Consider the following 27844-nt stretch of genomic DNA (forward strand, 5'->3'; position numbering starts at 1 on the left):
ACAAAAAAGAACCAGGAACCTTGTCTCCACCCATACTAGCCATCTCCACCTAGCCTTCACTTCAATGTCACTTCCACCTCTCCACCTTCCTACACCCCCACTGCGACCTTAGCCCACCTACCAGATCAACCCACTCCAACAATCCCTATCTCCCATCTCTCTCAGCCCACGAAACCCAGCTCATCCCCACAACTGCTCCCCTTGGACAAACCCCACCACCGCACAACCACCTACCTCCACCTAATCACCTCCAGTACATTCATCAACCAACCCTAAAACACCCACCCTAAACCACACAACTCCAAAAAGCCAACCTGCACCCAGCCACCTCCAACACATTCATCCTTACCGAGCCACCCCAATTGATTGTTGAAGAACATAAGTCCCACATCGGAAACTTGACTAAATAAAATACAATATATAATGAATGGTTCCACTACTAATATCATCGAGGCCTTTTGTGATAAAACCCCCCACCTACTGGGCTTTGTAGGTGCTTAAGTTGGGGACAATATCGGTGTTGTTGGTGGTGGGCCGTTGGCCCGTCTCTCTGAATTTAACATGGTATCAGAGCGGGTTGATTGACTGGGCCTGAATTGGGCTTTTACCTTTACCCAATATGTGGTGTTCACATGTTGGGCTTGAATGTTTATCCCTACCCCTCACCCAAATACGTGGTGTTCACGTGTTGGGCTTAAATGATTGACTCTAATGTGGACTTGGGTTTGGCTCCACGTGTGGCCTACTATGTGGTGGTCTCACGTGAAGTGGCGTGTTGAAGAATATAAGTCCCACATCGGAAACTTGACTAAATAAAATACAATATATAATGAATGGTTCCACTACTAATATCATCGAGGCCTTTTGTGATAAAACCCTACACTCACTGGGCTTTGTAGGTGGTTAAGTTGGGGACAATATCGGTGTTGTTATTGGTGGGCTGCTGGCTTGTCTCTCTGAATTTAACATGGTATCAGAGCGGGTTGATTGACTGGGCCTGAATTGGGCTTTTACCTTTACCCAATATGTGGTGTACACATGTTGGGCTTGAATGTTTATCCCTACCCCTCACCCAAATACGTGGTGTTCACGTGTTGGGCTTAAATGATTGACTCTAATGTGGACTTGGGTTTGGCTCCATGTGTGGCCTACTATGTGGTGGTCTCACGTGAAGTGGCGTGTTGAAAAATATAAGTCCCACATCGGAAACTTGACTAAATAAAATACAATATATAATGAATGGTTCCACTACTAATATCATCGAGGCCTTTTGTGATAAAACCCTACACTTACTGGGCTTTGTAGGTGGTTAAGTTGGGGACAATATCGGTGTTATTATTGGTGAGCCGATGGCTTGTCTCTCTGAATTTAACATTGATCACACTCCCCCCCCCCCCCCCCCCTAAATCGCAACCACCAACTAATAACCCACCCCATATTACACAAACCCAACTATCCCCCACCGGTACCCTCTTCCCCAAATCTGACTTTCAAATTAAGAAGAAGAAGAAAGAACAAGAACGAGAGAAGAAGACCAAAAAGAAGGAAAAAGGAAGCAAAAAAGAAAAGAAAAAGAAGAAACAAAAAAGTTAAAAGTCGGCTGCTGGAGAAGGAAGACTATAACATTTTTTAAATTCTTCTAAGCATATAATAAATATCATCATTGTACAAAGATTACCAAAGAATACAACTTGCTCTAGTGGTATGGAACATTTATTGGGTATTGGAGGTTAGGGGTTCGAATCCCCACCACAATACTCTTTAATATTTGCATTTTTTATTTATTCTTTAAATAAAGGTGGGCTCCACAATTTGCCAAGTTGACGAAAAGACGAAATTACCCCTGCCACGTCAACAATTTTGGCGGGGTTAGCAACGGAGTTGATGATAGGGTGCAAAGTGAAACACGGAACCACGGTCAAAAGAGGTATATGAGTCACTTTCAGTTTTCAGAGTGCAAAGTGAGATTTGACCCAAGTTTCAAGGGGCATTTTAACTAATAAGACAATTTGAAATAGTGGTGGGTCATCATATTAGATGTTGGTGATGGGGTGGTGAGGATGGGCATTAATGGTGGTGGGGGAGAGTGGTGGCAATGACCATGTAAAGTGGTGGCGGCGACGGTGATGGTGGCAGCGGCGGCAACGGAGTTAGTGGGGGTGGGGATGGTAGTGGTGGTTGGTAAATGCCTTGAGACAAAGTTCTATTATTATTTTTTATTTTATTACTTTCCCTTCTATCTCATATCTTTCGTGAAGGTAATAATATGGTGGTAGAGGCTTTTGCTTCTCATCCATCGCATCTCATTGCCATCCCCATAATTAGTCAATCGGATCATACTAGCTGCCTCGCTAAGCCCATTTCTTTAAAGAATTTTTACATAATAATATAATGTAAGGGGTGATTGCAAAGTAGACTTAACCCATATTCATAGGACATGACACTTTAATGATACGAAATTGATTAGGATTTTTCCTTTCCTTCTTTCCAACTATTTTATTTTATTTTTATAAATATAAGCGATAGTCTAAACTACAAGGGGATGAGGTTTTCTCACACACACACACACTACCAGTCCCATGTCTTGGAGGCCCTAGGCGAACAACCTAAATGGGTCTTTCTACTTATATGAATATTTATGTGATTTTTTTTTCTAATTTATAAGAATATCTATAAATGGGCCTTTCTAATTCTATAAGTGGGCTTTTATTGAGTTTCCTCTTTTTAGTTTTGAATTGAGTAATTGGGCAAGTTTTTTTTTTCTTTTACGAGTGGGCCTTTATTGAGTTTCCTCTTTTTAATTTTGAATTGAATGATTCGGTAAATATTTTTATTTATTTACAATAATTGATTTGGGCCTAACATAATATTTATATAATATATATTTTTTAAAAAATAAATAGGTATGTATATATAGGGGTTTATACAAATTTGGGGCCCTCCTAATTTGGGGGCCATAGGCTGCCTTGCCTGCTTGTGCTCAGGGCCTCCACCAAGGTGCCATATGGATTCGAACTTGAGATCATCGGTTTGCAAGTCAAGGCCCTTTTCTACTAAGCAGACCGCGTTGGCTTCTTCCCAACAATCTTAATGATCATGTATTGAGCTATTATTGATTAGAAAATTACATGCTTTTGAATGCTTAATGATTCTTTAGTGACATATTGTTCCATGGACTCCAATGGATTTCTAGGACGACAATTCTCTTTCACTTTAGTGGACATGATGCTCTAAGGAAAACTTTCTTGCAATGTATGACAACTATCTCTATGGGAGGCTTTGTGTGAGTGGTTGGGTTTCAAATTGTATTTCTCTCTTTTTCTATGGGGCTTGGGGTTGATATACGTCAAGTCCTCTCATTTAGGTTAGGATTTCAATTTACCCGATTGTAACTTAAGCACTTTGTTCTCAATCTTCCAAATCTATCTCACGACTTGTAATGCTTACCACAATATAAGCCCGCATTTAGGTGTCTGCAAAATAGAATTTCATATTAAGTAATTATGTAAACTCATAGACTTGAGAAAAGATAGGTGTTGAAGGGTGATTCTAGGTAGTTAGCGTAAGACCTTGGCAGGCCTATGATCAGAGCTTCTTTTGAGTCGGTATGGAGTTCAGTGGTCCCATCTTTACAAGAATAGTCACCCAAGAGGTACTGGTGTGGCATCAGCCAAATCCTCATAAAGAGTGTTTAAGAGAGAAAGAAAATAAGAAGAGCTTATGAGTGATAAGAGTTATTACACTAGTATGAGTCTAGGTGTCTTAGTATAGGTGAAGGGTATTCTTAGAGAGGTTGATGGAGCAGGTTCCCTTGTTTTAAGGGAGGATGGGTGTATGGCCATGTTGTCATAATGAAGAGGAGTGGTCCTTAAGCATGGCTAGATCATCTAATTATAGGGATGACCAGCCAAATAGCGGGACATAGCTGAGATTAGGAATGCATTTAATTCCAGCTAGGGTGTGATAATTGTCCAAGCACATTTGACAGGACCCGACCCGAATTCCTCGAAATCCGTGACAAATCCTGTGTATTTCCGACATCAAACTGACGTCGGGCCTACTTACTAACATTATAGCCTCTTTTTCAAATTAAGGAAAAGAGGAATGAGATTTTCTGCCTAAATTTCGGAGATTCTTCCTTGAAAAACGGACATTTACCAAATTATTTTCATCTGTAAATATCACAATTTAATATTTCCAAACTTCAACATGCACAATGTACGTTACACACGACAAACAAACAGGCCTCCGGCCTCGTAACCAAACATTTTCTAAAACATTCTAGCTTTTGAACTCATTTATAAATTCATACACTAGTAACACTTAACGTAACAATAATCAAAGAAGACATTTCTTCTTCGAAATTTCATTTCCACACTTAGAACAATACAAGCATAGCTCAAACGGTTTATTTTGCGGCTGCACCTAGGTTTACCCTAGGCTACCTACGTACCCTTTTGTGAGGGATTAAGCCACACGTAGTTCTTAAGTCAACAATCACGATTCAGATAATATACGATTATTTAAAGTAATACCAACAGTTAAATTTAGATTCATTTATAACATCTAATTCGACAAGGCACGCACTGAACACTTTACAAGTTCCTTTTCTTTTATCAGTTCTTACCGGCAACCATACCCTATCCAAGGCGTATGTTGCCGAACAACCCTTTCAAAACCACAAATCAAACGTTCATGCCTGTGCAGAGTACTCACGAAGCACAAGTTCAAGAATCTCAACCCGAAAACAAATCCACATATATATATATATATATATATATATTTAATATGTTATATATACCTATAACTATACACACCTCACACCATCATAACTATATACCTATATATATCGTTTGACTAGATCACATGGAGGAATCCTCAACAATCATGTGGATAGGGACGAGCCGTCCAACTGGGGAACTGGGCTCCTAGCATGCACAACATAATCCTCAATACTCATGCGCCTGTGACAAGTCCTTCGCACGTAGACTACCCCGCTAAAGGTCTACGAAACACCCCGCCAAGAGTGCTCGGGGTTCCAACATATCCAAGTATCCATATCCAAGTATCCAAGTGTCGGGGAGGGAAAACAATCCAACTAGGGATTGTTTGGCTTTACCACACAGAGGAATCCTCAACAACTATGTGGACAGGGACGAGCCGTCCAACTGGGGAACTGGGATCCCAGCACACACATCAGGATCCTCAATACTCGTGTGCTTGTAACAAGTCCTAAGCGCGCAGACTACCCAGCTAAGGGTCTATGAAACACCCAGCCAAGAGTGCCCGGGGTTCCGACATATCCAAGTATCCATATCCCAAACACATAGACATATATTTGAGTGTAAACATATAATCGACATTTAATTAAATCCTTACTGACATCAAACCCCTCTATCAAGCCATGAGTGAATTATAATAACAATCATCAAAATAAACCAATAATAATAATAATAATGATAATAATAATAATAATAATAATAATAATAATAATAATCTCTAGAAATCCCATAATCATATTTTCCATAACTCAAACGTTCATAGTATAGACAACAACTCTCAAAAGCATATACTCCAACCCCACACATTCATAACCTCAAACCAAAATATTAAATACCAACCAATTCGGTTTTCCTAATCATAATTGAATTCAGATTCCCTCAGGGATTATCATCATTCAACATCAAATCATACATCAATTCATCCCATCCCAAAGCTTCATTTATATCAATATAATAGCCAAAAACCACAATTAAGTAATATTATAATCTCAAAATTAAAGCACTAACCGTACCTTTCAAAAGTTCAGAGAGTAACGCACACTAAAACAATGTCCAAACGTTATCAAAACTCGTTATAAGGCCTCAATCGCGCATTTAAAATCAAACCTTAGTTCCCGAAACTTAACGTGGACCCACCACCTTAGAAAATTCCTAAGGCTATTCTAGTACTTTCCAAGCGACAGGATGGGCTCAAAAGACCCTTGGTCAACGGTTTGGTCAAACTTTCCATTTTTGGTCAACGGGGCCCGCGGGGCCCACGACCTCCAATTTCAAATCCGAAAGTTCCTAAAGGTCCAAAAAGGTCTTCTGAACATGTCCTGAAAGTTTGCTATCGATCGAGCGGTCGGATTTAAACCAATCGCACGATCGAACGACGATCGCTTCGCCTAACTCTAGACTCAAAGATTCGGAGTATCCGGGATTCCGATTCTCATTCCACGAATTCCTACATGATCCCAGAGGTACCTAGATCAACAAACTTGGAAATGGAGTCGATCCAACGGTCCAAACATATCGAACTCGGATAATGCCTAATATGTGTAAATCCGATCGACCGTCCTCAAACGATAACCAAATTAAAATCTGAGAATACCGTTGTGCTCAGGATGACATGGGAAATATTTTAGAACCAAATGGGCCACCCAACCATGGCCCACGTGCCGCCACACGCGCCGACAACGCATGGGTGGCTTGAGAAAATTCTGGCGACAAGAAAATTCTCAAAACACCCAACAATACCTATATCTACGTGATCAGGACAACTAGTGGAGCAACTTTTGTTCTTGGGCCATGACCAAAATGTGACCGGAGCTTGCCGGAAACAACGACAGAAAGATTGGGTAAAAACCTGCGCGGTTTTTCTCGTTTTCCGACGGTTGTGGTTGCGGGTTTCGTCGGAGTTGGTGCGGGATGGAGAGAGGAAGGAGGCCCGGTCATTTTGGTACCGGCCTTGTGGCCAACGGTGGCCGGAGCAGCTTGTTTGCTGGCCAAACAGTGGCCGGCTGGTTTGTCGTGCGAGAGGAAGAGTGGTGAGGTCGGGGAGACACACACAGAGAAAGAGAGAGAGAGAGAGAGAGAGAGAGAGAGAGAGAGAGAGAGAGGAATATGAGGTTTAAAAAAAAAATCCAACTTTGAAATAATTACGGTTGTGCCAATGCACTTTCGTTTATCGTAACTTCTTCGTTACAACTCCGATCCCACTAAAGTTAAGAAGTTTAAGGTGTTTGGTAAAAATAAAATATACTGATTATTTTAAAGGGCAATGGCCTCCTGATAACAGCTTTTAAAAGTAGCCTCTAGGTTGCTTTTGAAAGCTACTAATATCACAAGAAGCAGAGAATAGCCTGTAATAATTTTTTTTTTTCAATTCTCATAATACCATCATTAATTTTTTTTTAAATGACATCATCTACCACCACCACCTCCTCCTCCACCACCACCACTTCACCTCCTCAACCACTCCATCACCACCACCACCTCCATCTCCACCTCCACCACTATCACTAACACCACCGCCACCACCACCCACCACCTCCACCTGTACCACATCCACTACCACTTGCACCACCTCTTCCACCACTCACTGAAGGAAACCTTAGGATATTTTAGATTCATTAAACCACAAAGATAATATTACGCTTTCTAGGCAACGGAAGCAAAGATTAAAACTTTGAGCTTAAAAAAAAAATATAACCCAAGTATCTTTAGGCCTAAAGGGATTGAAGCACTTAGACACCTCTACAAACTACTAGAGAGAGTAGAGAATTCTTTATACCTTTGTAGCACTACTTTGAGCAAAGCTCAAGGTTGATCACCCATTGAGGGCCTTCACCAAATGATTCTCCAAAAGAGAGCCACCCAAATATTTGGCCTCTAACTTCATACACACCAAAAGAAGAGGATGAAGGAGGAGATGAAGAACCACAAGGAGGTGGAGGTGTTAGTACCCCTCCTTGTATGGCCGGCCATGGTGGAGGGGAGGGAGGAGCATGGTGTAGCCTCCTTAACCTCCCATCATCCAAAACCCTAAAATGACTCAATCCCATAACTACGTATTTATAGGCAATGGCATTTTAAGTTGGGTCACCTATGACCCATATTCAACTTAAAATGACCCATGTGTGTCATCTAAATGGGTCAAACCCATTAGCTTCATCATATAGACGAAATTGCCTTCTTATTGGGCCTTTTGGGCCTTTATGGTTATGTTGTCACATTCAACTTATGCCACAAGCCCAATGGGCCTTGAACCTCTAAAACTAATTTTAGGCCCAATACAATACCTAAGCCTTGATTACTTAATTAATCTCTATTAACTAATTAATTCTTGCTCATCATCTCCTAATTAATTTTCCATCTCTTACCTTTATGGGTGTCCAATCCGTTAAGTTCTAATCAGCGAGGCAGTAGGCGATTCAGACTCTTCCTTAATTGATTGTGAATTAAAATCCATTTTTAATTATCCCTATTATGAGGACCCAGTTATGGCATGTCCTCAGGGCTTCCACAAACCGTGAGTGATGTCTAGCAAAATGTCACGGTTACTCAAGCCAATATAGAATAAGGTGGAGAACCTATTCAGTTGGAATTATAATGTAATACGGTTCTTCTCTAACTTAATGCTCTTGATCACATCATTAGGGTATGGAAAACATGTCAAGCCCCTAATGTGAACTCCAAGCTTATATGACTCATACAAGTACGATTGGAATCAACATTCTCAATCATACCTAGTGCTTCGACCGAAAACTCCCGAATCATATCGCCAGAGCATTCTCCATCTTTACTGAAGGTAGAGATCCCTTGTTGTATAATCACCTACCTCCATGGATTGATCATGAACCTCAACTATACCATAGAGTCATGCCCTTGAGATAACCCAACTATTTAGTATGATCTAAGATCGACAACGCTTCCACAAGACAATTGTGGTATCTCAGGTCGAGGACTAATTTTACATTATTGCAACTATGGAGATGCTATTTGACATGTAAGTAAAACTTTCATACAAGATCTCTCGGTTGATCGCGTTCAGTGAATTCACTCTCTAATGAACACCTATACACTTATCTTAGTTCTACACAAATGACTTGAGACTAGTCATCCTCCCAATTAAGCAGATACAGTGTATACTGGTCTTTACGGATCATTAGTGCGTAGTTAAACAATCCTATGACTAGGAACTATTTAGGGTGTGAGTTATAGGGAAAAACGTCTCATGGACCTAACTTCTTTAGATTGCTTTTTGCATCTCACAGCCCATGGACTTGTCGTTTAGGTAAATAACTATTAACGAAACTATAACCTAAATCGACATAATTGCCCTTATAGTTTATTGTAAAAGGTAATGAAATATTCTTAAAGTTACATCACATGTTTGGCTTTAGGGCATATTTCCAATACCCACAACCACCACCACCACCACCACAACCACCAAATCCACCTCCACCTATACCACCATTACCACCACCACCACCACCACTACCACATAGTTAGCACATAACACTTTCAATATCATGTCCATTTAGTTATTATCAACAGTTACAATAGTTTTATATTAAAATTTATCAACAACATCATGTCCATTTTAGTCATTATCTACAGTTACAACAGTTTTATATTAAAATTTACCAAATGGTTTTGACATTGCTTTTTATACTAACAGCACTTTGAAAATATTGTTTACCAAACATGAAACTGCTTTACTTTACAGCTCATTATTTTCAAAGCATAACATAAGCAACTTTTTTAAAAAGTGACAACAATCGCAAACTGGGCCTAAGTGATGTTGGGCCTCGCCAAAGAAGGTTCATGTTGGTTTTGCCAAGTGTTTTGATCGGTTGTTTATGCTGACCTGATCATAAAAGGTGTGGCTGGTGAGTTAAAACATCGGGTCGATCATCAACTTGGTCAGGTATAATGGGACCAGGTGGCGAGGTGTTTACTGACTTGTTGTCCATGTGGCATCATGCTAATTGTCAATTGGCTCAGATCAGATTATGTCTCAACAATAAGGGTGAAATTTACAAGTTAATCCAAACTAGGGCCTCTTGTCGGACAATGTGACATAGTTTGAATCACATGTTTAATTAAGAGTTTATTTCATTGATTATGTGTGTAGGTTTTTGGTGAGTTTGTGTATGAGTTTGTAGAGTCTTATAAGTTCGCATACCAATTTGAAATGACCTGTAAAATTTAGGAGGGTTTTGATGTAGTATACTCTTAATAAAAACTACATATTGACCCAAAACATATTGTAAGAAGTTTGACAAAAAATGAAGAAAAGAATGTGTAAGAAACGATAGCGACCCTAATTACCTCCATTGATGTGTACCCTTTCCCACTCCACCAAATAGAAACTTACATATATTGGAATATTATTGTGGCGATATTTCAAATCAATAACACATTGTTCTTCATTTTAATTAATTTTTTCTTATAACCGTGCGTTATTTACCGATATAGTTCTCCGTTGCATTGCCTCTATTGAGTGATTGAGATGATGCCCATTAATTAAGCATTAGCTAAATATCCCAATTAAAAACACTAAATTTGTAGCTGATGATGTGAACAGTGAATCCATCACATCCCGAGAATTTGAACGGTAGAAAGCATGGCATGGTACGAGGGTACAGCCATGGCATCATTCTTGCTCTGACTCTCTGTACGGAAAAGCAAACCTCACCCACATTAGCTATAAAAATAAAATAAAAACAAACAAAATAATAATTTCACTATATTAGCTAGGCAAAAGACCAACCACACAGCCAGTCCACTACTGTCCATTTTCCATAAATTCCCTTTACCTTTTTTAAAATAGAAAAAGTAAATAAATATCATCTGAGGGAGATGATAATAGATATTGCAGAGATGAGAAACTTTTGTTTGGCCTTAAAAAGAATCTTAACTTTTCTTGAACTAGGTAACTAGGTCTCTCTCTCTCTCTCTCTCCTCTCTCTCTCTAGATCATTGGTGACTTTCTTTCTAGCTCTCGTGGGAAGTGTCAACGGCACTAAATACGACGTATGTAAAGAAAAGAGGTAAAGAATATTTGAAATGAAATCAGAAGCAAAAATATATAAACGTTTTGTGAGAATCTCACTGGAATTTGCAGACACAATGAGTTAATTGGATTGGTAGAGATACATATCAGTTGCTAGGGTTGTTTTTTTTCTTCTGTTTCCCCATTGGGTTTTCTAAGATTTTCTTCTTTGAATCTAGCTAGGGTTAGTTTTGAAAGGTGCAAGCTGGCTCTAACACCACTTTAATCTTTTTTATGTTCTCTTTTTGCTCTTACCCAAAACCTATGATCTTTTTTCTTCTCTCTCCAGATACCATTTTTTCCCACTCTCTAGATTTCCATTTACAGAAGTACGACGCTGTCTACACCACAATACCCAAGCTTGGATTGATTTGATTTGCTCTAAATAGTATTTTTAAATTTATTTGTATATTTGTTTGTATATTTGTTTGTTTTTCTTTCTATTTCTGGGTTTAGGTGAGTACTATTTGAATTTTTTTATTTATAGTTCTTTTGATTCTTCTATCTCTCTCTTATTTTTCCCATATGTCCAGAAACTCACTTCCTCTTCCTAGTTTTGTTCAAATGGTTTGATTTATATGATGGGGTATCTTTAATTTCCCTTTTTTCATTCCACATTTACTCAGAATAATCGACCCTCTCTAGATTTAGTTGGATCTGAAACTTCATTAATTTTATTATGAAGTCTCTTTCTCTTTCTCTCTCTCTCTCTCTCTCTCTATGTATAATATATATAGTTTTGTGTATGACCGTTTGATAATGAAGTGATTTTATGTGAAGGGGTTTCTGCATTTTCCTTGTAATTAAATGACGAGGAGGAAAATCCAGATCAAGAAGATCGACAACACAACGGCGAGGCAGGTGACGTTTTCGAAGAGGAGGAGAGGGCTTTTCAAGAAAGCCCAGGAGCTCTCTACTCTCTGTGATGCTGAGATTGCTCTTGTAGTCTTCTCCGCTACTGGGAAGCTCTTTGAATACACCAGCTCCAGGTATTTTTCTTTATCATAATTAGTATAATTATACTGAAAGTACCAAAAGAATTAACATAATTATTTTTCTCTTTTTAATCTGTAGACAGTACATCCTAAGTACATATATATATATATATATGGAAGAGATGCTGATGGGGAGAATGATAAAATAAAAATTAAATACGTACGTACTATAAGCTGCTTGTTTTGTGACTTTTATTATAGTTTCTGCTGACAATGAATAAAATATATATATCTTCATTAATCTTTCAATCAATCATCACCATGAATAAAAAAATAAAGGTTTAATTAGAGGAGTAATTACTATAGAAGCAGTTTAATTAATGAAGACAAGGAGTAACAAATACTTAATTAAAACTTATATTCTTTCTAATATTATTAATCTAAATAAACACTATAAAATTAAGATGATTACAAAGTTATGAATTCCATGTTAATCAAGAGAATGATTTGAAGTAGGAACCATATGTAAGATCATATAGATGATCTTTGTATTCACTGCTCTCCAACTAGTGTTTTAATCTTGTATCTCTAATATGACCACACATTCTATGCTCAGATTTATTCATTTAATGAAGAAGATTCATATACTTTTTAGTATTTTCATTGTTAATGGTCGTAACTCTTAAGATCATGTTTAATAACTTTAACTCATAGTAGACGAAGGGCTCGTTTGGGAGTGATTCTGGATGGGCCAGAATCACTTTTGGGGAGAAACACCTCCCATGTCCCATGTGCTTCTATGTAGAAGCACTTCTCTTGTGCTTCTTCATAAAATCACTTAAAGTGATTCTCCATAGAAGTGCTTTTTGGTCTATCTAGAATAACTCCCAAACGAGCCTAAGTTATGTTCTTATAAAGATTATATAAACCTAGCTAGACCAGTCCTATATATAATCACAATAGTTCTTGAAATTATATTACTTGCTAAGATTGTGACAGCTTGAATAATGTGCCAACGATCAAACTACTATATACATGCAATCACAATATAAAATTACAGAATTTATTACACAATACAAACATAAAATAAGCAAGTTTTCATTGAAATGCAAACTAATTGAATTTGATTTTTCTTTTCATGTGTAAAGCGTGCAACAAGTAATTGAAAGGCATGGCCTGCTTTCTTCCAATTTTGACAAGTTGAATCAACCATCTCTTGAGCTGCAGGTATATATGTATGATGTTGTCGATTACTACTTCTTTTTAGCAATGTCTTTCTTTGTCTTAGATGACCAAATGACTTGTTTTCTATATAAATTAGTATAAAAAAAGCAAAAAAGAAACTTGAACATTTGTAGATTTAAAATCATTCCTTCATTTCAGAAAATGGCAGGATTTCTAGGGCCTTCGACTCTCATGTGCATTCACTCGATTTTTCTTTTCTTTTGAAATCATTACAATAAAAGAGTAAATGCGGTCATTGTAGTAAATCAAAGACTGTAACAAGACACCTTATAACCTTGAAAACCAAGTAGTAGTACCATCCATAGAACAAACATCCTCCTTTGAACTCAAAACCCACTTCACTGCCACAAATCAGCATTCTCACCGCTTTCAGCAACAACTACATTACTTTTGGTGTTCAAGGTCATATAAGAGTCCCTAACTTCTTCCCATGAGCCGGAACCAAAGCTTGTTTCGAAGCTTTTCAACAATTATTGGAGAAAGTCATTACACATCCTTTACTATCCAACTGACCCATAAATAAAATGTCTTCTTCAAACCTAAAATGTCTAACATCATGCAATGTCCATATAGAACTGGTAGGTAGCTTGATATGCACATTTCCCCTTCCCACAATGTCCAAGGGTTCATCATCAGCAAGATATACCTTCCCAAAGTTTCCTTTCATATGTTTCTCCATGATTTCATGATGTGGTGAAGAATGAAATGAAGCTCTCCAATATAAAAAAATGCACGACACCAATGGGCTATCAACACTCAAAATTTTAGTGTCCTCAATGAATCCAAAGGAGTTGGCTCCTTGTGATTCACTCTTGAAAGCCCTATAGTGCTTCATATGACCGATCACAGTGACAACAACCATAGAACCACTTACCAGATATTGATTTACTTCTTCCCTTAGATGGACCTTTGGATTTTGATCTAGCCCGATAACTTGAGTTTCTGCCAATTCATCTAGGTCTTGATCATGTATTGAGTGCAGCTTTAGGTTATTCTTTTTTGTTTTCTTTTAAGTCTTATTTCTTCGCTTAGAATAATATCAAGAACCTCAATGAATACCCTAATACATCTCAGAGAAAGCTTCCATCAATTCAGCAGAATTGTCTTCACGCACAAAACGTGAAGCCTCATCTCATGTGTGAGAGTTAACAGAATAACCCGAAAAGCCATAGCGTCAACCTCTTCCCAGTCTTATATTGTCATACTCTCATGCTTCTTCCCAGAAAAAGGAGATGAAATTTCCTATGCTTTAGGTAATCATCAATCAGCGACCTCCATAGCACAAATTCTATGTCCTCGAACTTGTTTACTTTCCTCTTTGCTAAAATATGAATATGGATTTGAATGTATTAGGTTAACTTTATTCTTCTCCATAAGGAGGTATATATAAGAGTTTACAAGAGTGCTATACAAGGAATTAGATACAGGAAAGAATTAGGAAAGTATCTCTTAATTATACAATGATTTATCGTTTATATAAAATAGGAAAGTAAATCCCTTAATTAATCAAGGAAATAAATCTCCTTGATTCATTAGGAGACTCACGTCAACACTCTTAAGAGCCTTTAAGTTCATCTTTCCCACTCAAGCCTGAAATTTTGATATCAGCTGTTAGGAAACTGGGGTCATTGATCTCCTATAAATAACAAGTGCAAAACAATATAAGTGAGATAAAAAAATACAAAAGTAAACTACAAAAGAGCTTACAAGGTTTACTCAATATCAACTACGTCGTTGGGTTGCTAGGAGATTATCACTATAGAAGAAGAAAGTGAAACAATTACAAACAATCAAGTGTTTTCCTCACTCACTCGTTAAAGTATGAAATCAATGCTTCCGCCGATCAACTCTCACCTTTATCTCATCGGCGGGTCAGAAGATCAACGATATGGCTACCTAAAAGTATTATTTGTCAAGTGACTTTAATTAGCATTATACGGGTAGGAATGGGAAGCAAATGAGGAATCAAATCACAAGTAGGGGAAAGCAAAACATGTAATTCGTGGAGCATTCAGTCACCAAGATTGGGTGACTGGGCTCAAAACAGAACCTTGAAGATGTCTGAAGTTTGAATCCGTTCTCTCCCCTAACAAAAAATAAAAGAAAGAATGATTAATCACATAAAAATTTCTAAATAACTTCAATAAAATATAGTACTTCTAGCCTAACCAGATGGAAATATATACCGATGATAACAACAAATGAAAATTCATCTTTGTGGTAGTAATTTCAAAGATTAATGCGTAGTATATGAAGAGTTATCATTTGGAGAGTCTTAACTATTATTAATCTAGTTTATTTAATAAGTGCATGAGTTAGCGGGATCAATGAAGAGTTTCTTTTATGAGTTAGTATTAAACTAAAGTTCTGTTTGGGAGTGCTTTTGGAAGAGCTAAAAGCGTTTTCTGACAACTAAAACCACTTCTAACAATGTTTGACATAAAAGTTTAGAAGTGCTTCCTATGCGCTTCTTCAATGAGGACTTCCTAGGAAGCACTTGAATTTCTTCTGAAAATTTCAACATCTTTATGAGCATAAGTACTTACTTGAGAAGCATTCCCAAATGAGCCCTAAGTTAGTGGGTTTAAGTGGTTAGGTTAAGGGATACCTTTAAATAAGGCTTGCTTTTGTTATTTGTGAGAGTGAGAAGTGAATAGAGTGAAGAAGTGTATGAGTTCAAAAAAAATAGATTTGTGTCGAAGTTTTTACATAGAAAGGAGTTTTTCTCCGGTATAGGAGCTCTATGTAGTCTTTTACTTCTGTTTCTTTAATTTGTTGTTATGCTTCTACACATTAAACACATTTTATACTTCCGCTGTGCATATTTTCCAAATCCACCCATAATCTTTGAGTTTGGTGATCCATAAACAAGGGGGAAACATAGTATTTTTACTTTCCAAACTGCTTCTACATCTTGCATATGAATTTTTTTTTTTTTCATTAAACTGCAATCCTTTTGTATGTCTCAGCTTGAGAGCAGCACTTCCGCCGCATTGAGCAAGGAAATTGCGGAGAATACACATGAGCTAAGGTATATAACTACATCCATAATTACTGTTTATGAGTTGGGATTTAAATGTACATCACTCTGGCAACAATAAGGGGTGCCTCCTACAACAGGAAGCTAATGGGAGAAGAACTCCAAGAACTAAACATGAAAGAGTTGCATGAACTAGAGAAACTGCTGGCATCAGGATTGAAGCGTGTTAGAGATGCAAAGGTTTGTTTTTCTCTCTGTTTGGTTGATTTATTAATTTTTGTGGCTTTTAGAAATTCTTCCACATACCCTTACATACAAACATTTTGTGTTTAAGGGTGAAATTGTTCTGAAGGAGATCACCTCTCTTAAGTGGAAGGTCAGATATGAAACCTTTTTTTTTTCCTTTCAAGGAATTTTGCGCCAAAGTTTGAATTTATGGCTATCTCCATGCATGATTAACACTGATTTGCCGATACATTTGCTGTAAATAATGAGATGATGATAATGAAAAAAGTACAAACTATTTCAATGATACCGAGACAAGTTGCTGAGATCTATAAATACCTGGCATATAGCAATTACACAAGTGAAAAGGCGAGAATGAAGTTATTCCTTTTTTATATTTTATAAATAAAAAAAGTGAAAAGGTGAGAAAATAACTAGGGTTTCATGGGTATACGTATTTGGAAGGAGAGATTTAGAGAAAGTACTAGTGGAGATAATGTGTAATTTTGATAATATATTTATTGGAAATGTTTCAATAATAGAGGCGTAATTAAAACTTTAACAAAATAAATTGACAAATAGGGATGTCTTTATATATGATTTAGATAAAGTTTTAATTGCGGGATTCCTCAAATAGACGTTTTGTTGAATGTACTCTACATTGTAATTTGATAATCCAAACCGTCTGTCTCATGCGTCTCTATTAAAAAATAATTCTTACAAAAAAACTCAGACAAATTGGAAACAAATGTGGACCTCAGGTGTGGTGCAACATTTGTTGGCACTAAGAGTAAACTTTCCTAATAATTTCTTTCTCCTCCTCGACCTTACTCTTGTATTCGCAGGGATCCCAACTGATGCAAGAAAACAAGCGATTGAAGCAGGTAGTGGAAACTTTCAGACCCTCCTGGAGAGCTTCTAGGGATCTTAGATTATGATATGAACGGCTTTGATTCAATTTCTTTAAGTTTACTTCTTGTTTTTTTCTTTTCCAATTAGTGATGATGAATGTCTTCTTGGCACAGATGGCAAACCAACAGATCCAAACACTTGAACTTGAACTTGAACAAGGCCAATCCTCCGAGCCAATAGGCGATTTCATCCATTCAGATCCTTCTCAAGACCACGACAGCTCTGGCACTTCTCTCAAGTTGGGGTTAGTTTATTCTGCTCGCTTTTCGTAGAAGATTACTGAAGTTAATTTAGAATCCAAGACAAGATTTGGGTTCTAATACTATGTGTAATAATGTACTAAACAGTTCTAACTACTATAATCTAATGGCTACAATAGTTCAACTCATCGAAGAATATTTGTTTACTTTGTCAATCTCACCGCTTGTGCTTTGAATCTCCGAAGCGGTTTTGATTATCAGAGAGTGCTTTTAGCCCTTTTGATTTAAAACTAGTGCCGAACAGATTCTAGATGAAGAGATATATGCTTCTATTTGCCTATAAAAGCTTTTCTCTTACGCCATGCAGGTTAGCTTTTCCTAACGGGATATGACAGATGGAAAGCTCATGAGTTGCAAATCAGTTGAATTATCTCTTGTTGAAGAAGACAAGTCGCAGTACGTATATATTTATTCAAGACCAAAGCTTACAGCCTTGAATATATAATAAGATCTGATATATAAGTCCTATTTGTTTTTACAATTTGAATATTATTGTTAGTTTCCAGGGCTATGTATATAGTTAAGTTTTACCCTACTTATGTAATAACTGAAGTATGTAAACAATGGAAGGTGTAACCCTATTTTCGCTTGGAAAAATTTGTTCAAGCGACTTTATAACAGTAGTGTTTGATTTTCTGTACTAAAAGACGGTTGTCATATTTTATAGAATTAATAAAATAAATGTAAGAGAGAGAGAGAGAGAGAGAGAGAGAGAGAGGATGGATGAGAGAGAGAGGATGGATGGCAATATTCCCCATGGGTTAGGGTTCATGGGACTTCGACCCTAATGGGTCGGGTATAAAGAATAGAAATTGGGTATGGGATGGATTTGGGGAAATTTTTGGGTATGGTCTTCGGAGTGGGGTGGAGATATTTTGATCCCCAACCCGAACCCGTCCCGTTTAGAATATATATGTATATATTATTTATTTTTCATATGAATATCTTGTTAAGTGACATTTAACTTTGTCCACGACTCACCAAATTTTATGTTGTAGATTATTACATTACATATTTAATTCAATAACATTAAAATTGTAAGTCTAAAACAAAACTTTTGTTATTTTTTTCTTATTAAACTTATGTTTTTTAATGATATTTTTGTAATGGGGCGGGGCGGGGGATTTGTTCCCTAACGAGGGCGGGTATGGGGAATTTCCGATTTCAATATTACGGTATAGAGGCGGGGATGGGAATGGCATACCCATCTCCAATTGTTGAGAGAGATGGGTATGCCATTTTGTTGAGGCCTATTTGTATGTTTGTATACCTCATAGAGGCCCACCAACGTTAACTCTGTGGCCCTTGAAATGGAATGATGTCCATAACCACAGTAACAGGAAACGGACGAGCTATACAAACGGGTAATTTTTGTGACTTTTGATATCTCATTCAAGTAGGGAATTCAAAATTTTTGATTTTAGGATTCTCAAATTCATTTATTAAGTTCAAAAATTTGTGTGGTATGTAATTTGAAAACTATTTCTAGAAAAAAAAAATAGATTTGTTCTGTTTTCAATTGTTTGGGTATTTTTAAGTTTGGACTTTTAAAATTGGGCATATCGAACGAATTTTTCGGACTTTAGACTCAAATTATATTTTTTAATTTATAAATTTGAATTCAAATAGAATACCAAACAAGCCATATGTTCTTTTTCCGAACAATGTAAATCTCATCTTTCAATTAAGATTTTACTTCATTAATGGTTTAGTGTGAATAGTTAACAACATAAAATTTTGGATTTTCTAATGTTCTTATAGCAAAATGTTGCTCTCTTCAAAAGATAGTCTCTCTTGTCCCGTTACTTTATTGGCTTGTTGCTCTGGTCCTTTGTTGGTTCATAACTTCATATAGAATCATAGAGATATTCAACACTTTGCTCGCTCATTTAAAGATATAAAGTTTAGAAAATCTTCCTAGCGGATGCCTTAGATTCTCTTGGGCATTCCATGCGCTCATCTCTAGTTTGGCATCATGAACTTCCTCTTTATGTTATTTATGTGTTTAATTATGATAAATGCGGTTTTGATTGTCAGGTAGTCTGCTTCTTCACATACATGTCTATTTTACCAAGCATGTTTCTGAAATAAAAAAGAATAATTAAATGTTAAAAAAAAAACCGAAGTTCAGTCTTTAATCACATGAACATGCAATCCCAACCATATAATTGAGTCACCAATTTTTGGGCACTACAATTTCTTTTTATTTATTATCTATATATATAAAGCAAAATGCAGAGAATGGTGAAACATTCAAAATACTAGAAAATGCCCTTAGTTAATGCAAACATTAAGAATTGAAATTATTAATTAAATGAGGATAATATGGTAAATTCACACTTTTTCATATTTTAAAAAATTAAAATTAAAAGAAAAATCAGATAATAGATCCTATTTTTATGGAACACAACTACCCATTATCTTTTTTGATTCTAAAATAAATTTTAAATTTTTTTTTAAAAAAAAACATTTCACAAGCGCGGTAGCGCGTGGAGAAAGGCTAAATAAAATTCAGAAATGTTACGAAAAAGTAAAAATCAGAAATGAACCAAATATTCAATATTAAAACAATGCCACGTCACTTGATGTCTCGAGTATTAATGTAGTTATATGCCACGCGCATAGGCAACGGGCATCCAGCGCTATTTATATGCGCTAGTCTCGTTACTTCCCGCTAAAGACCTGTTCCAAATCATACATTCTCTCTCTCCATTTCTCCATCTCTATTACTTTGATCTCTCTCTCTCTCTCTCTCTGTCTCTCTCTCTCTCTCTCTCTCTCTCTCTGAGTTAATTCTGAAATTCTGTAGTTGCTTGCTTTGTTGCCATGGATGAAGAGTACGACGTGATAGTTCTAGGGACGGGTCTCAAGGAATGCATTCTCAGTGGTCTTCTCTCCGTCGATGGGCTAAAAGTAACTCAATGCTTTTCCTTTCATTTTTTTTAAATTCGTCTTATTTTCAAGAAAGTATATATAATTGGGTGATTCTCCTTCTATTTTTGATTTCTTAGTTAATTAGATGGTTACGTGCACATATGGATTAGGTCAGTTGCCCCATTTCCATGCACCCGAATTCGATCCTCCTCTTCGTATTAGAGTAGTTTAAAACATTTTTGTGAAAAAAAATGTAGACGGTTACGTGCTAAGCTCTCACTCATTTGAAGTTGTTACAAATTGACAATTCCTCACATTTGTGCGTTTCCCCCTGTTTTGGTTTTATTTTTGAACTTCTAATCGTCATGCTTAGAATTATTAGAAAATATATGATAATGTAGTACTTAAATTAGTATATGATCCAAGATGGGAAACAATGGAGCAATTGATTCATCTTGTCAACTCCAAATAGTTAGAACAAGGTTATTTTTATTAGGAGTATTAATGTTACATGCACGTAAATCCCAGAGAAAAGAAATGTTACCAACTAACTCTTAGTCTAGTTGTATTTTTCTCCACGTTCATGGATGAGGTCTCAAATTCGAGTAACGCCTCGCCTGATGAAGAAAAAAGTCCCAATAAAAAAAATTGTTGCAATTGATTAATCTTTCTGAGGTAGGAGTCAGGACCCTCTCATATAGTGTCCTACTTCTCATTAGTGTTTGTAGATACATTCTGGATCATCTTGTTTATAGGGCACCTTGATGTTTGATTCTTTTTTGTTTTCTTTAATATTTTGATTTCTATTTGTATTTGTGAATTGAATGCTGCCCACTTCTTCAGTACAGCTGATGTTAATCTTGAAACAGGTTTTGCATATGGACAGAAATGACTACTATGGAGGAGCATCTACCTCTCTAAATCTTACGCAGGTACGTACTTACCTCTTCTTACATAATTTTTCACATTTGATCCAGAAACACATCGGTAAGTTTGTGTTCATCTGATACGAAGAACTTGCAAGAAATTGTTGAAAAGAGTTTATGGTTATCTTTCAAACTTTATATTCTGCTCTCTAGCTTTGGAAGCGGTTTAGGGGAGACGACAAGCCTCCGGAAAGTTTGGGCTCAAGCAGAGAGTACAATGTTGACATAATACCAAAGGTACTTAGAGTTTACCTTAATTAGTAATTATTGATTAACAGATCAAATTAAGAATGCCTCATTTTTAGTTTTCATCTTGGACCTCACTTTTCATCAGATAGGCCGTGCCCGTGTCTTAATTTCGTTATGTTTTTCTGCCTATTAACTTAACACCTTGTTCTTAATGTTGTAATTAAGTTTGCTGCCTTCTTTCCCATTTCCCCTTACAGTTCATGATGGCCAATGGTGGTTTGGTCCGTGTCCTGATCCACACAGATGTCACCAAGTATCTAAACTTTAAGGCTGTTGATGGTAGCTTTGTGTACAACAAAAAGAAGGTACATCTATATGATATATGTTGATAATATCAAATCAAATCTGTTACATTCAAGGAAATAGATCTTACATCTCCAAGAGTAAGCTTATTGGAATTAATGGTTTTAGATCTATAAAGTTCCAGCAACTGATGTAGAAGCACTAAAATCACCATTGATGGGACTATTTGAGAAGCGACGTGCTCGAAAGTTCTTCATTTATGTTCAAGACTTTGAAGAGAATGATCCCAAATCTCATGAAGGGCTGGACTTGAACAAAGTTACTGCAAGGGAGGTTATCACGTATACTTACTGTTCCATCTTCTTTTCTTTTTTTCTTCCCCAACCATGCATTCATTGTACTTGAGAACTTATGAATCACTCGGATTAGTAATAATTTGTACACTAAAGTCTTTTGTGTAGTTTCACTATTTGTACTGCCTTGTTTTATCTCTTGCACATTTATATATAGCAGTCAGCAAAATGGTATATATGATGTCTTATTGTGAATTTCACAGTTGATTGCTCACTCCATTGAATGGCATTTATTTAGATGACTAATGTGATATTAAATTGTAGGAAATATGGGCTAGAAGATGATACAATCGACTTTATTGGTCATGCCTTGGCACTTCATATTGATGATTCTTACTTGGATGAGCCAGCAATGGAGTTTGTGAAGAAAATGAAGGTTCAACTGTGTTCTGCTATATGTTTTGAAGTGACCTGTTTTAGGAAAAACCTCTCAACTGCATTCTTTTCTTTGTCATAAAATACCTGTGTAGTTATCAGTTCTCTGCCTTTACTTGAGCAGTGCACTTAGACGACCTACCGTGGAATGTTATTCTGATTGTTTTGTTATAGCAATTTTAAGCCTCTGCACCGCTACTATCTGGCCGGTTCATCAAGCCATAATATTAATTTATAGAATGTTGCTTGCTTCTAGTGCCGGCAGTATATAATCTAATAGGAGTTCAGCCAACCTTGTTATACTCGATGATTTGCTCTTTCTTGAAGACTCACCATGGAGCTTTTAATGATGGTTAAACAATTTATTTAAAAAGTGAGAAAGGAAAGGAAAATGTTGATTTGAGATTAAGCTTGCTCTTGCTGCTTATCCTCTCAGTAAGCACTTGATATTTCTTATATAATTATACAAGCATTTGTTTTGTAAAGCTCTATGCAGAGTCTTTGGCACGTTTTGAAGGAGGATCGCCTTATATCTATCCACTGTATGGACTTGGAGAGTTGCCTCAGGTCTGTTTGCAGCTCTAATTACGTAAAGATGTACTGTGGTAATATTAGTTTCCTTGCTGAGCGGGTTAGATATTTCAGGCATTTGCACGTTTAAGTGCTGTTTATGGTGGAACTTACATGCTCAACAAGCCTGAGTGTCAGGTAAGGTTGTCAAATTCTTTTGATATCCAGAAAATTTTATCTATGTGGTCTGGTTTGTATGGTTTGCAACATTGTGATGCTTGCACAAAGACCCTTGTGCCTTTGCATGTGTCTCGGTGTGTGTTTAAGAAAAGTGTTTGGTTCTCATTCTTTAGAAACCTTCAAGTAAAAGGTGCTCACTGGGCACTAAATTTGCCTGTTAAAGCTGGACTCTAGGAAAGTTCTCTATATCTCGTGCAAATGGTTTGCACCTTTTTTACGGCTTGTCATGTTGAAGAAATAAATTTGTCACTACATTTTAAATTTCTTGTGCGTTGCATTTTTTTTGATAGTATTGTGCTTCGGATTATAGGTGAAATTTGATGACAATGGGAAAGCTATTGGTGTGACCTCAGAAGGAGAAACAGCTAAATGCAAGAAGGTTGTTTGTGATCCATCATATTTGCCTGATAAGGTATCCTTTGTTTAAACATTAACAGTATGAGTTCCATCTATCTCGTACTGCATGATCAATGTACTAAAAGCTTGTCAAAAAGATCAATGCTATGCAAAATCTGTCAAGTCTGGAACATTCTACCTAAAGCAGAATTTTACATCTTGAGTTTTGTTCATGTGGTTTTTTACTGCTGCTGTTGTAAAAACAGGTACGGAAAGTTGGAAAAGTCGCTCGTGCTATATGTATAATGAGCCATCCTATTCCAGACACCAATGATTCTCATTCAGTCCAGGTTATTCTGCCGCAGAAGCAACTTGGTCGTAAATCAGATATGTGCGTGGCTAGTACACACATTTCCTGTATTTTGTTCAATCATGGAGTTGAAATTAATAAGCTTGCCTCTGGAATTAAGATATTTATTATGGGATCTAGAGCAACACTGGCCACTTTGGTCTTGGTAGCTCTCACCTATTTTCTCCTTTTACGATTCGTCCTCAGAGACATTATACTCAATTAGTTGGTTGGAGTTAATGAAAAATGTTGTTCGAAGTTGATACTGAAAACTAAACTAATAATAAGACCTTATGCTCTTGACCATGTTGGAATGCTTTTTACCGCTCTCCTCTTATTATTATGATGAATAAGATGGCAATACCTCTGGAAATAGGAAAAGAGTATTGAAAAATCCTGTGTAAGCCGAAATCTTTCTTAATCCCTATATATATGTACCTGTGTTATTTATTAGATCATAAGCTGGATCACAAAATAAATATGAAAAATGAGCATACTATGATACTTACAGATTCTGTTGCAGGTACCTATTCTGCTGCTCCTATGCTCACAATGTAGCTCCAAAAGGAAAATTCATCGCCTTTGTTTCGACAGAAGCAGAAACTGATGATCCTCAAGTTGAATTGAAGCCTGGAATTGATCTACTTGGTCCATTAGATGAGATCTTCTACGATACTTGTGACAGATATGTACCCACTAACGACCATCAAGCTGACAGTTGCTACATATCTTCTGTAAGTAGATATAAAACTACGTCTCATTTTCAATGGAAATTTTTAATTTTCATTGTGGTTTTGAGTGTTGAATTCCTTGCAGAGTTACGACGCAACTACGCACTTTGAGTCCACAGTACAAGACGTACTAGCAATGTACACAAAGATTACTGGAAAGGTAACCTTCTAGCAATCATTGAAGTAGTTTCAACCATTATGTCAAACTTTTCTTGTGAATTTAAGTTAATGCTTGTATTATCTTTAGAGATTGACAGAACATCCAAAGAGCAATTTTGATGTGGAGCATTACTTTGTTAATTAAGTTTAAGTTTCTTTTCATGACGAATATTGTTCTCTGTTTTGAATGATTCAGGCTCTTGATCTTTCTGTTGATCTAAGTGCTGCAAGTGCTACTGCAGAAGAATAAGATCCTTCAAACTTCTTCACAAGCTGCAATCTTTTAGCAGGAATACTACTTGTTTTTTAGATTATAATTTCTAACATTCTTCATGTGAGAAAGCTCAGTATTTACCTTCTTTGTTTTTGGGGGGGTTTGGAATTTATAATTGGAATTTTCAATTTCAAAAATGTGGATTTAATTTATTAGCCTGAATCTCTGATAAGATTTTCAATAACTTTCTGATACATCAAACTTAATACTTGTTAATAAAACCGAATGACTCTTACATAATTATTCTTGTTTCATATTTTGAATAAACCAAGCATACAAACACCAGATAATTGCAATTTTTTGTGCTTGAGTGTATTGTGTTCTATTTATCTGATAAATCAATTTTGCTACTTGTTTTGTGTTGCACCGCTTCTTATATTAAGGGGCTTGTAATCTGTCTTTTATTTTTAATTAAGAGAGTTGTCTAGAGATGTTTTTCTCTTCTTTTCCCTGGTTTAGACAGATCTTTGTATGAGATATTGTCTTAGAGCATCTCCAACCGATATGTCAAATTGCCACATGGGCATGAAATGACAAAAATTGAAGGTTCAAGTTGCTCCAACCGAGTAGTCAAATCCTACATGGATTTGAAACCTAGAAGAGATATGTCAAAAATAATATATCAAAAAGCTTGATGTCAAATTGCCACAAATGCCATCAAATTCAAATTTAATATTTTGCATTTGACATCTCCCTTGGAGATGCTCTTAGTTTTATAAAATTTAGTTCAAGTTTTTAGTATGGTAACAGAGCAGGTTCAATCATGGAAAACATGAATAAGTTCGTGTAGTTCCAAGATTTGATGGCAAGAGCAACTTTCCGCAATGGCAATTGCAGATGGAACTCTTTTTCAAAGTCATGGAGTATGCAGATGTTGTTAAGAGCGGATTCAACTTATCCAAGAGATGTTGTTAAGATCTATGATTTTCAAGTCCCCCTCCCCGTAAATTAGATTAAAGTAGTTTAGACTATCGCTTTTATAAAAAGTGTGGGCAGTTTAAAATTTCATTTTTTTTTAAAGTTGTCTACAATTTTGCGTATGGAGTGAATGGAATGAGTTATTCTAATTTACAACCATAGCAATGGTCTCCTCTAGTCACTCGAAGAAAGAGAGCGACTTTTTTGAAGAAGTGGAAAGTCCATCTTTGCTTAGGAGGAGTGATTCTCACACTTCTTTTTTCTCATCATCCAGTGCGACCTCTTTATCAATGTACTTTCCAAGGGTGTGCAAGATCCAATCCAATTTGTCCAAATCGAAAAATCTAATACAATCCAGTCCAATTTTAATTGGTTTCGATGATTTGGCGGATTATATTGGATCCCTAATTTCCAAAACCGACATGATTGAATCCCTAGTTAGTTTCATGCTTATTTTGCTCGTCAAGGTATTTTTAATTGAAAAAGTCATGAACATTTTAAGTGCTTTGATGGAGTTTTGTTTAATATATTATAGAATCAAAACAATTTTCTTTATCATTTCACTTATATTTTACATTTACATATATTCAGAAATTCTCCTATGCAGATGTCCAAACGTTACTATCATGCAAACGCCATGCATGTATTTTCTACTACCCCTCCCTCGATTCCTGGCTGTTTACAATGGTGTCTGCACGTTATTATTATGCGGATGTTCAGATGAGGGAATAACTGTACATATATTAATATGTTTCATTAGATTAAACATAACGATAAATATTTCATATTCCATTATCAAAACCGATCATTCAATCCAATCCAATCCAATTCAATATTAATTGGATAAGATTGGATTGAATTTAAACATTTGATTTGATTGGATTGGACTGGAAAAATCAGAATCCCATCCATATTGAATCATATGCGGAATTGCTAGATTATATTGCTTTCGAACCGATGTACACCCCTAACACTTTCTATCTTTCTATTTTGTATATTTCCAACTCTCCCATGTTGACCTAATGGCTATTATTGGGACTAAATGGTTGGCAATGGTAGGGGAGACTTCCACTGGACTTGGGGGTGCGGTCGGTGATGGAGATGAGTCCGATGAGGTGAGAGCGAGTGGGTTGGTGTGCGGAGATACTTCAAGGTGGAGTTCTTTTTTTTTTTTCTTTTTAATTTTCACTGAATTTCTTAATTTAGTTTCTTTTAACTTATCAAATAATTATTTAAGTCTAGTGATTTTTTGGTTTTAGTCATATGCACCCCAATTCTTTTCGTACTCACAGATAGAGTGCATGAGGTCAATAGAGCTGCGTTAAATTACTATATTTAATTAAGATGAAATTAAATATAAAGGGTAAAACTAATAAGACAAGTTATAAAAAGATTATTAAAAAAAAAAAAAAGCGCTTTTAAATAAAAAAAAGAGAGGAGTATCGTAGGAGAAAATAGGAGTGTGCATGTACAAGTGTAATAACTTTTCATTTGAAATACCATAGCAATTCAAACTTAAACACTAGAAATGATAAGGCAATAATTTCAATAAAAACACAAATTTATTTCTACTCCTTGTCCCCATCTCCAAATACTCAACAACACTCAATATGTTGTTCAAAAACAAATAAGCCCCTCAAATAACGGCTTTATATATATATATATATATATATATATATATATATATATATATATATATATATATATGGTTTATGAATTTATTAAAATTCCTCCTTTCAGTCCTCAAGCTCTCAAAATTAATCAATGTGGTCCGTAATCTTTCAGTCTAAACATTAATTTGTTCTCTACCGCCATATTTCGTTAAATCATCCTTTTACATAATGACAAAAAAAGTAACTTTAAGGGGTAGTTTCATTAAAATATACACCATCCACCCATAAGATACAATAAAACTCACATCTTTTG

General features: G+C 36.2%; 2 protein-coding genes across 7 annotated transcripts; both read left to right on the forward strand.

Annotated features, from left to right (window-relative positions):
- The first annotated feature begins 10666 nt into the window (after window positions 1–10666).
- LOC110774627 (MADS-box protein JOINTLESS-like) lies at window positions 10667–18027 on the forward strand. 6 transcript variants are annotated; one of them, XM_021979193.2, is made up of 9 exons: window positions 10667–10822; window positions 11605–11813; window positions 12908–12986; window positions 15974–16035; window positions 16125–16224; window positions 16319–16360; window positions 17055–17093; window positions 17235–17365; window positions 17689–18027. In XM_021979193.2, exons 2-9 carry the CDS (start codon window positions 11632–11634, stop codon window positions 17711–17713), a joined length of 660 nt encoding a protein of 219 aa, XP_021834885.1. In that variant the 5' UTR covers window positions 10667–10822; window positions 11605–11631; the 3' UTR covers window positions 17714–18027. The 6 variants fall into 6 exon arrangements, with proteins under 6 accessions (XP_021834885.1, XP_021834888.1, XP_021834886.1 ...); XM_021979194.2 differs by lacking the exon at window positions 10667–10822 and adding an exon at window positions 10836–10918; XM_021979195.2 differs by lacking the exon at window positions 10667–10822 and adding an exon at window positions 10902–11022.
- A 2056-nt stretch (window positions 18028–20083) lies between these two features.
- On the forward strand, window positions 20084–25230 carry LOC110774626 (guanosine nucleotide diphosphate dissociation inhibitor At5g09550). The gene is made up of 13 exons (XM_021979191.2): window positions 20084–20294; window positions 21125–21187; window positions 21335–21418; window positions 21628–21735; window positions 21842–22014; window positions 22291–22402; window positions 22888–22968; window positions 23047–23109; window positions 23462–23563; window positions 23754–23878; window positions 24360–24570; window positions 24653–24727; window positions 24923–25230. The coding sequence occupies exons 1-13, from the start codon at window positions 20208–20210 to the stop codon at window positions 24974–24976; spliced, it is 1338 nt and encodes a 445-aa protein (XP_021834883.1). The 5' UTR covers window positions 20084–20207; the 3' UTR covers window positions 24977–25230.
- The last annotated feature ends 2614 nt before the right edge of the window (window positions 25231–27844 follow it).

The sequence above is a fragment of the Prunus avium genome, chromosome 8 (genome assembly GCF_965620075.1).
Source record: "Prunus avium chromosome 8, drPruAviu1.hap1.1, whole genome shotgun sequence".
Lineage (NCBI taxonomy): Eukaryota > Viridiplantae > Streptophyta > Magnoliopsida > Rosales > Rosaceae > Prunus > Prunus avium.